This window comes from Tetrao urogallus, assembly GCF_951394365.1.
Source record: "Tetrao urogallus genome assembly, chromosome: 2".
Lineage (NCBI taxonomy): Eukaryota > Metazoa > Chordata > Aves > Galliformes > Phasianidae > Tetrao > Tetrao urogallus.
In genome coordinates, this window is record NC_136814.1 from 45,102,764 (window position 1) to 45,113,222 (window position 10,459).

The 10,459-nt window shown below is 48.4% G+C and overlaps 1 protein-coding gene across 1 annotated transcript in view; it reads right to left on the minus strand.

Moving 5' to 3' along the window:
- Positions 1-10,134, minus strand: part of FNDC1 (fibronectin type III domain containing 1) — a gene marked incomplete at both ends in the record, with an annotated part of 63,636 nt that extends 53,502 nt beyond the window's left edge. Inside the window, one exon of the mRNA XM_079532594.1 lies at positions 10,044-10,134. Within this exon, the coding sequence (XP_079388720.1) occupies positions 10,044-10,134 (91 nt within the window). The remainder of the gene's footprint in view (positions 1-10,043) is intronic.
- Positions 10,135-10,459: the final 325 nt, after the last annotated feature.

Genomic DNA, 10,459 nt, shown 5'->3' on the forward strand with positions numbered 1-10,459 from the left:
TATGTTTAACTTTCCACTAGAAATTGCCAAAAATTCCTCAAGCTCGCAAAGTCAGAAAGTAGGAATTCAAGCTTCATCATGCACTGAAGGAAAATAAGTTAAAACTCTCCACATATTCTCCACATTACAAACCTTTCATAAATCAGAAAAGTTTGAGTTTTCCAAAGCACAGGCTTGCTAAGAACAAAACACTGCCTCTGCATTAATCTCTGCTCTTTCATTAGAAGCTTTTAGAGATTAAGTTTCTTCAAAAAGATTGGAAAAAGTACATCCTAAAATAACACAATTAAACTTGCTTCTTCCCATTCACAAAAGAAATATAAATAAAAAGCATTAAAACATTATTTAATGACCTGTAATATACAACTGCTCACAATTCACATCTTGAATTAATACCAGCTCTGATTCTTCTAAATAACTTTATTACACATTATTTATTGCAAAAGCCCTTTCAAAAAATACGTGCACAGGTTTGTACCCTGAAGCAGGAAACTGGCTGCACATAGTCCAAGTCTCCAAAAATTTGAAACTCATAAATACTGGAAAAAATGCAGAATAATTTTACCATTGTCTTTCTGAACTCTACACTAGGTTGGACTCAGAGAAGAAACAGATAAGCACAGACTTTCCTCAGTGATAAACAACCTTCCTATTTCATTTCATTTTCAGAAAGAAAACACCATCAGTGAGATCCAAAGTAATGTCTTCATGCAAAGCCCAGGGTTGTACTCCACATTTCTCTATATCCAGTCCTAGCACATCCGAGCACATACTGTCAAGGCAAACGGCCACAGCCCCCTGCAGTCACATCACTTTACATACTGTGGTCTGCCAACTATTAGCTGGGGTGACTCAGCAGGGATTTTACCCAATTAAAACCCTTGAAGAGCAGCTGAATGTAGTGAAAAGACACACATCTCTGCAAGTTTGTAAAAGAGAATCCATTGACATCTCCCCTGGCTTAGCCTAGAAATATCTACAACTCTATATACAGAGTCCTACAAAGCCATTTGTAGACTGCTACGTTATCAGTCTGCAGAGTGGCCTGCTGTTATTACTGCACCCCTATTGCAGCCAATGTGGAAGATTTGGCAGAAGGAGTGGAAGGAAAGGAGTTACTGATGCTACAAAGAAGAAAGTAGAGGTACAGGACAGAAGATACTTTTTTTTTTTTCCTTGACATAAATACCCTTCATAAAAATCTTCTGTTGTATTTGCTTTTATAATGAAGAAAGTCCTCTCCATTCATGGCAGTAATCACCACCAACAGGTCTGCCAGCCAGCATCAGCTGTTTTCTATTTCCAGGACATGGAGCTGTGACAGCATCACTGCATCCTAAGCACAGAAATGCTGTGGCTCTGTAAAAACGTCCAGCAAGATCTTGCCTACAGCACAATTTCCTGCCATTGTCCTCAGCAAAACAGTCACTGGCCACGCTGCTTGGAAGGGAAGTAGGGCAGAAGTTGGCTTTTAGGATACTACAGCAGCCTTCCCCTGGGGGTTTTAGACTTTCCAAAGACACAGGGAGTTTTAAATATTCCAGAAGATAATTAATCATAGAGCTCTGCACCATTAATTGTCTTTTTTATATCTGGTTTCAGATTATATCTACTCAGTGATAGTAAGACTGTGTCCTGTCGCATGTACCAGCATTAGCTTCAGGAAATCTACTAACAGAGTAACAATAATATGCATGAGCAAATGTAGTAGAATCTGCTCTTTGCTCCCTGTTTCTGTTTGTGAACTTATGCTGTGGTCTTCAAGGAGTACTTCAGTAATTGTTGGTTAAATAAAATCACCCTAAGGCAGGACAATCCGAGCCATGATTCTGGGAAAGAAAAACTGAACAAAAGGAGTAAGGAAGAGGGAAAGGAACAACTGTGGTCAGAAAACTCAGAAAAAATAAAATGGTAATTAATAGCTGCTCTTACCCCAGTGTCAAGCTAGAAAACAAAATGAGCTCCTGCTGAAAACCATCCCGAAAATTCTATGTCAGGAAAATCCACCATCACAGGGCTTTGACTATACCTGCATGATACACAAGATGCTGTTCAATATAGTTACAGGCAGCCTGGATTGTGAAGTTCTGTATGCTCAACACTGAGGAAGCAGCTCTGCTGGGACAGCAAACCGTACCTTGGGTCCCTCTAACCAAGGCTGCATCCTACTGGCAAGGCAACAAAGTTTGCACTGCCCTACACACAGCTTAAGCAATTTGCGACTGTCATCTGGGTTTGCCATCTGCTACCATTCATAAGCACAAACGTTTTGTTAAAGAAGTGAAGCTCCTTGAAAACACAGTTCTCACAGCCCAAAATACGTAAAGGCTCATGCAGACAGTTCAGTTTTAATATTTGCCCTCTCCATTTTTACAGGGAATGCTTGTAGAAGTAATAAACGTTTTAAAAGTAAGAAAATAAAACCTAAAAATATCAATACAGAACAAACAGCTTAAGATACAAATTCTGGAGGCCCACTAAGAACCAAACAGGTCCTTTATCAGTGCTAAAAATCTTGCAAACCCTTTCGCTAATTTCATGGGCGCTCTTAGATTTTGATTACAGTCTGTTTCTGCCACCCTTATTGCAATTATTAGCAGCATGTTCTGCAAGACACTGGCCTTAGGAAGAAGTCTCTTTTCTCTCCAAGGACAGCAACAGGTTGAATGGTGGCAATGTGCTAACATGACCCACCACTATCTTCAGGCATCCTGTCTTTCAGAAACATGATGCTACTTAGCAGCTACTCTGATGCTTGTCCTCACCAGGACAGCATCAGGAGGTCTTTCAACAGGAACTGAATGTCTGAATTCTCACTCCAGCACTCCTCACTGCACTGACATCCTTACTTCTGGATGCTCAGAAATGAGCCCATGGTTTGTGTATGACTGTCTGTGAAGATGCTTGTATGCAGTTGTGTTGCCTGCCTGAATCAAAAAATAAAAAGATTCTCACCCTTCTTACCAAAAAGTCCTGATGGAAGCCCAGCTCAGAGCCATTCTCACACCCAGGATATCTTTGCAGTGGGGGACAAACACCCCAAAAGAGTCTAAACCCACCTAATCACAGAGCATCTCCAGGAAATGACAATCCTGAGTCCCGATGAGAAAAAAAGAGACAGCACTACAAAAGCTATCAGAATGCAAATATTAGCACCAACGCCAAACTTTTTTTGTTCAAAAATCATCCTTTTTCCTTCTTTGTCTTAAAATGTATGCTCAAGAGATCTCCCCTCTCCTTTAGGCAAGTCAGCTGAGCCCAAACAGACAAGTGCCCTGCAGTGCTCCCAATAAGGCCATTTCTCCATTATGCCAGCTCTCAAAACAAGTACACTCAAGATCCACAAAAATCTCCTACTGCACTGAGACATCAACACGCTTTGCTCTCCACATGCATTTGCTCAGAATACCCGTATCTATCACACACCCTAATTTAGGAACTGCTTTTCAGCTTCCCTCCTATCCTTTCTGATCATAGACCAACAAGAATCCTAAACAAAGCTACCCCAAAACCTCTTCCCATCACAGCCAACCAAGCCAGTTAGCTGGACTCATTCATTCAGTTTCTCTGCATGCAACCTTCTCCTTGTATTATCCACTATCAGTATGCTCCCATCCCACTGCTGATCCTGGAAAAAAAACTTTTTTCTCTTTCACTCCCTCTTGCCCTGACACAAATATGGGTGTTGCTTCCTTCAGTCCAATGGAGAGCATAGAGTACATACTCTCCTAGAAGCTCTTTCAGTGCATGGCTGTGCAAACACTGCCATGTCCAGGGCAGCCTTCCTGTGCCAGCACAGTGTGGGACAGCCCCCTTGTCATCCCAGGGAGGGATGTGAGAAATACAAAGCCATTTCTCCTTTAGCTTTGCTATAGTGGCGATTTAAAAATTTATTTACACTTCTCCAAGGTTTCACATTCGTTCCCATCTACCTTACACCATCAGCACAGCCACTCAGATGCTGGTCTGGAAAGGCTGTCACTGAGATGCACACCATGCCCACTGCATTCCTGACGTGGCATATCCCAGGGCTGCCTCAAGTGATGGCAGCCAGGAGGAGCAAACAGCAGGAGCCCAGAGCTCTGCCATGGGCAACACCGCACTCCAAACAAAACACTACATTGCTTCACACAGCTGATGAGAATATTTGGCTTCCTAAGATTGTTCACACTTTCTAGGTTTTCATTGCTGTAGCTGTGCAGCCAGAGAAGAGCCTACTTTTTCTGTTGCATTTCATTTTCTGTTCTTTTCTGGGGGAACTGACCCATTTCTTGAAGGGGGGATGCCATTCAGGACCTCCTTGGTGGACCCACCACAGAGGTGAAGATATTCAGGTCCTCACACCACACATAGCAAGGGCAGCTCTTCCTCTCTCCTCTGGTACACTGCTACTGAGGAGAGGGCTCTGTATTCACTCTGTAACTAAGGAGAGGGCTCTAGCGTCACAGAGATCTTTAAGACCGTACAATACCACCAGTACCTAGATCAACAGTAAACCATCTCACTCACAAACCAAACAAATTAGGGGCCCTCCCAGAGCCTTCTCTTTTCCAGGCTGGACAGCCCCAGCTCCCTCAGCCTGTCCTCGTAGGGGAGATGTTCCAAACCTTGGATAATTTCTGTGGCCCTCCTCTGGATGTGCACCAACAGGTCCATGTCTCCTGTTCTGAGGACTCCACATCTGGACACCTCTGGAATGAGGCCTCACCAACAGAGAGCAGAGGAGCAGGATCAGCTCCCTTGACCTACTGGCCACATTTCTTTTGATGCAGCCCAGGGTATGGTTGGCTTTTCAGGCTGCAAGGGCACATTGCTGTCTCATGTCCAGCTTCCCATCCACCCCAAGTCCTGTGCTCGATCCTTTCATCCCCCAGCTTGTATTGGTAGTGGGGGTTGCCATGACCCAGGTGCAAGACCTTGCACTTGGCTTTGTTGAACTTTGTGAGTTTCACCTGGCCTCACTCCTCAAGCTTGTCTAGATCCCCCTGGATAGCATCACTGTGTTGACCACACTACATAGCTTGGTGTCATCTGCAAATGTGATGAGGGTGCACTCAATCCCAATGTTGATGTCATTATAAAGATGTTTAGTAACACTGGTCCTAGGTCTGATCCCCGGGGGACACCACTCATCACTCATCTCCATCCAGACACTGAGCAGTTGACCACCACTCTCTGGATACAAACTTGCAACCAGATTCTTGTCTTTCACCTGTGCCTAGGACCACCACTTCAGCAGATAAGCAGGTGTGCAAGCACTGAGTAAATCATAGCATCAAACAGAGGGAGTCTACATTAGGGACAAAAATCACAATCTGCTTCCTAACACACAGAGGGGAACCTCAGTCCCTGCACTGTTGTCCTCCAGGGAGAGTTCCAAGTGGAAGAGAACAGAGGGTGAAGCTGGGCATCACTCAGGCACTGGGTCTTTAGAACAGATAAAGTGGAGCTAAGGAAATATGAGCTATCACCCTGAAAGTTTGGATGACTCCGACATAAATACAACCAAGTCTGCTGATCTCCAGCCTTCTGCCCCTGCGATAAGATCTCAGACATTTAGCAAATGCATGTATAAAAAACATATACAACCCAAAATCACATTAAAGCCCCAGTCCATCTGAGCCAGATGGAGCCTTTCTATCACTTCCATTTGCTCTTTAATTGTTTATAATACATTCACTTTGGGAGACCAGTAACAGTAAGTTGATGGCACAGTTCTGAGAGAAGCTGATACAGAGCTTGTCTGACACTGATCACAGCACAGCAAACACATAACCCAGAGCACCTACTTCTGCAAATGCTGAGTGCCCTCTGCAAAGCTGGCTTCAAGCTGCTGCAGCCCTTCTGTTCTTGAGCTGAGGGGCCATCTGCAAAGGATCCAGCACTAAAAACCCCACACAATTATGTCACCAAACTCAGCACAGCTTCAAAAGGTGATGAAAGGGAAAGACATTCAGACTATGCGAAAACGCAGCTAAGTTGTTCATGCAGGGCATGATACTGGTGCTGTGATGTATTTCAGTGGAGCTGCCACATAAAGCAAGACACTATCCAGCAGGAATAGCAGCATCCAAATCTGGCCTTCCATCTGCCTGAATAGAGGGATGGAGCATGCCCTTACAGAACACCCAGGTAAATGATGTTGACTATTCAGTTTCTCTTACTTTTTTTTTTTTTTTGAGACAAACGAATGGGAAAACCAACATTCCAGCTCCAGCAATTCCATACTTTCTTCCAAACAAGAATTTCAGCCAAAAATATTGCAGCCAACTATACAGTAAACATGACGACAAATATCCATTTGAAGAGTTGCCTCTTACTTTACAGCAGACATATATATTAAGAATGACTGACTCCTTTACTGGAAAAATAATCAGTATAACGCCAAAAGAATACAGCAGTCGGAAAGATTTGCTGGAACAGAGACTGATGCGAGATGCCCAAAAAGACTTGATGAGTAACAGTGAAATAGCTATGCTGGAATGATGAAGTAGAAACACACTCCATAGTCCTCAAAGGGTAATTTGTTCTGTTTAATGAAGAGCTGATTTGATGATCGAGTTACTCATTGAATTGGGGTGATGTAAAATGCTCACTTCTCCAGACCCCATTCTAAGAGGTTCATATGTAATTTGGATGCACATGTTAGGTTTCCTTCCACAGCAAGGAGAAGCTTGGATTAACTTCCTTATAGCACCATTTCAGTATTTCCTCTGCGGTAATCAATAATAATCCATTAGTTTAGCACAAGCTCTTTACTTAAGGTATACAATTTCTACATGACTAGGGTCATTTCTTCACCTTTCTTAACTTTCTCCACTATTCAGGGCTGCTGCCTGTTCCCAGTATAAACCAACTCTGCCAAACGCGAGCCCTGCACTGAAACAGAGCTACATACACAAACCAATTGCAGAGACAATGCAATTGCACAAGCTCCTTTACCACAAGGACTTGGAGAACGAGGAAATCCAGGGCCTACAGGTATCCTAAAGGCTCTGGCTTTTATAGATCATTTCCCTTCATTTGTGGTAGCTGTTTATGTCCTGTTGCCACTACACAAGCACTGGAGAATCCTTGTCACTGACACAATTGTTGTTATCCCTGTAACAAGCCATAGCACCATCCTGGGCTGTATAAAATGTGCAAATTTTGCAGAAGCTTGGAGGAGCAGCAGAGAGAGGGCCCTGTGTTACACCCCTGAGAGCACACCCTGGAAGCTGGTGAAGAGGAATTGAAGTTGGCTGAGCTGCATGAATCAGAGAGCCAGCAGCTGCCCACCATGGGAGAGAGGGACCTGGGAGGAGAGGTCCACGGAGATGCGAGTACCAGAGAGAAAAGGACCCACAGCATGGAGGGGTAGAGGATACTCAGATGACATCAAAGGTCCCGCTGGGGATATGGTGGCAGTCACCACAACCTCCCCACTCCCCAGGCTGCCAATAGCACAAAACAAAGGAGTCACCATGACAACACCTTTGATGTTGTCCTTGATAGCAGCTGAGTGCTCAGGCACATGGTCCTATTCATTATAGGCTTCTCTGAAGTTACCCACGAAATCTGATACTCCCCAGGTGCCTGTTAGTCTCCAGAGCACCTGAGTGCTACTATCCCATGAGACGGTGCGACCAGCAAGTGCTGCAGTTGGCAATAAATCAGGGCAGGGATCAGAGCTTCATGGAATTCAGACAGACACCAAGCCAGTGCAAAATCCCTTGCTGCTGTAAGTGCCCCTTTAGTGCAGAGGCAGGCTGTGGAGATGCAGGCTAAGCTGCCAACCCTCTAGATCCCAAATATTCAAGGGCGTGGAGAAAAGCTTAGGAACGTGTGTCCCTGAGACCCAGAGAACAGACAGCAAAACAAAACATCTCAGCCCTTCTCAATTTTAAATCTTGGGCTTTCTAAGCCACTGTCCTGATCTTGGCAATGCTTATCTTGGCACTGCAGCCTGCGAACACTCAACACAAGCTGCAGGCTTTCTGAGCCAACAGCACGGAGAAAGTATAGCAAACACATAGACAAAAATGTAAACCTGAGATCAGCGGCTTCATGCTGGTCATGCACAGCAGACAACCTCCCAGGCCACCTCCTGTTGCTTCAGGAGCCCCACTGCTCCTTTCCAGCTCTGAAGACGTGAGCCACACTCCTCCTCAGGGGAGTAAAAGCACTTTGTGGTGTAACATCAGCAAAACAGCTGCTGCTTCACAGCACTGAAAGCAGAAGAGATGAGTGGGACTTTCAGGGAGGGAACTGCACCAGTGCCAACTTAAGGGACACAGCACCTGGTAGCAGCATATCCTCATGACACCTCAGCCACACTCCTATCTCCAGTGATAGTGAGAGCTGGGTGACACTGGGACCAGCTGTCAGCCAGAAAAGCCACAGCCCCAAAACACCAGGAATGGAGCCTGGTAAGAATACTGCTCTGCTTCAGTGTTCTGAAGCACCTGCAGGCAGCAGGAGCTCAGAAGCCACGTTTACCACTTCAGTGCCCTGCATGAGAAATGCCAACATCAGGCACTGCACGTACATGAGGGGGAGTTGTCTATATGAATGCACACTCAGTACACCGGATCATACAGACAGGATCCCGTTCCTTCTGCAGGCACAGTGTGCATCATGTCCTTTTTCTGTGCCATGATCTACTCCTCCGTAGCCCAGCTTCTACAAGTATCTCCTTAACCACACATCAAGACAGCCATGGTCTTTGTGCTGCCTGCAGCGCTGGAATTACACACTTGAGCAGCACCAGGGCTTTCACACTTCTGCACACCCAGAGGCTAGTACAGAGCTACACAGTTAAGACCATTACAGCATCATCCTCAATAGCTGATACACTGCATACAGTCAAATGAAGTGGAAAGTTCCCTTTGAGACCTCACAGCTCTCTGTGCGTATGTCACACAGTCTGGACAAGGAGGGAGCAAGAGAGCTGCTCCTGCTGTCAATAAGGCTCTCCGTCTGAACTCAGCTTTGTAACGTTCCTCCCAATTTTCTCTCGCCGTCCACCACGGAAGGTGCTTCAGCGTTCTTTGTATGAGAGCAACCAAGAAGGGGTTGTTCCCACAGGAGGACAGCTTTCCATCTGCCTGTCAGTAAGAGCTCGGCACCTTTCCACAAGCGGAATTTGGCAGCGGGCAGCGAGGGTCTCTCTGGGCAGCGCACAGCCACATCTCCCGCAGCCCGGCTCTGCCGCGACGCCCCTCTCTGTCGCCTCCTTGGCCCAAGGGGCTGCCCGAATTCGTCTGCGGCGCCAGTGCAAGGCCAGATGAGAAAGCCTTTTCTTTCTTTCCAGACAAAAATGCAGGGCTCCTTCCCTCCCTTTGCCACGGTCCCCCCTCGCGGAGCTCGGGCAACCTCCCCGCCCTCCGGGCACAGCTCAAGGCAACGGCTCCCAAACGCGGAGTGAATTTGGGACCGGTTCCCAGCAGGGGAACACCAAAGCGAGGGATGGGGAACAGGGATGGATTTACTCCCACAGGCTTCAACCTCCCCCAGAACCACTTCATACGTTGCAGTCGGACGAGCAGAAGGCAGCGTTCGGCATCTGGCTGTCTCCCCTCCCGGGCTGTGACACTGCTCACAGACATTGCCCATGCCCCAAGCACACCAACTCCCCTCCCCATTCCCTTCTCCTCACGTTCAGGAGTCTTGGGAACGGGATGAGGGGCTGAAGCGGCTCCGCGGGGCCGACGGTGCCGGCAGAGCCGCAGCGCTGTGCGCATCCCCGAGGGAAGGCTGGAGGGGATCCGCAGCGCGCACCTCCGGAGCGCCATCAGTCACACACCGGGTCGCGGCAGCGCTCCCAGCCACGCTCACTGCCCGAGGGTGCGAGGGTGCGACCCGCGGGGCCGAGGGAACGCACCGCGTTCCTTTCGCCTCTCCTCCCGGAGGGACGTTCGGCGCGGGGCTGCCCACCCGCAGCCCCTCGCGCAGTTACGGGACTGCGAGAACGCGCCCGGGCTGAGGAGCGACAGAGACGCGGGGCGGCGACAGGTGCGGCCCCACGCGGGCTATTGACTCGCCCGTGCCTGGGTGCTGCCTACCTGCGGCGGCGGGGAGCAGCGCGGCGAGCAGCAGCAGCATCGGCAGCAGCGCGGCCCGGGGCTGCGGCGGGGCCGCGGGGGGCGCCGCCATGGGGCCGGGGAGCGGCGGGGCGCGGAGCTGCCGCCCGCCCGGCGTCCGTCTCCGCGGGGTTGCCCCGCTTCTTCCTGCGCGCCCCGCCGTCTCCTCCTCCCGGGCTGCCGGGACACTGCAGCGGGGCGGCCCCGCGGAGGCGGGCTTCTGCCCTCCGCCCCCCGCCGGCCCTAGCCCTGGCCCTCGGTCCGTCCCGTCCCGCCCCGGGGCGTGCGGGCTGTCCGACACCACCTTCTCCCATCCGCAGGTTGGTGCTCATCCCTCCCGCCTGCACCCAGACGAGATCCGTAGTGCCGTAGCAATCGTTAATAGCTCATCTGCTAGG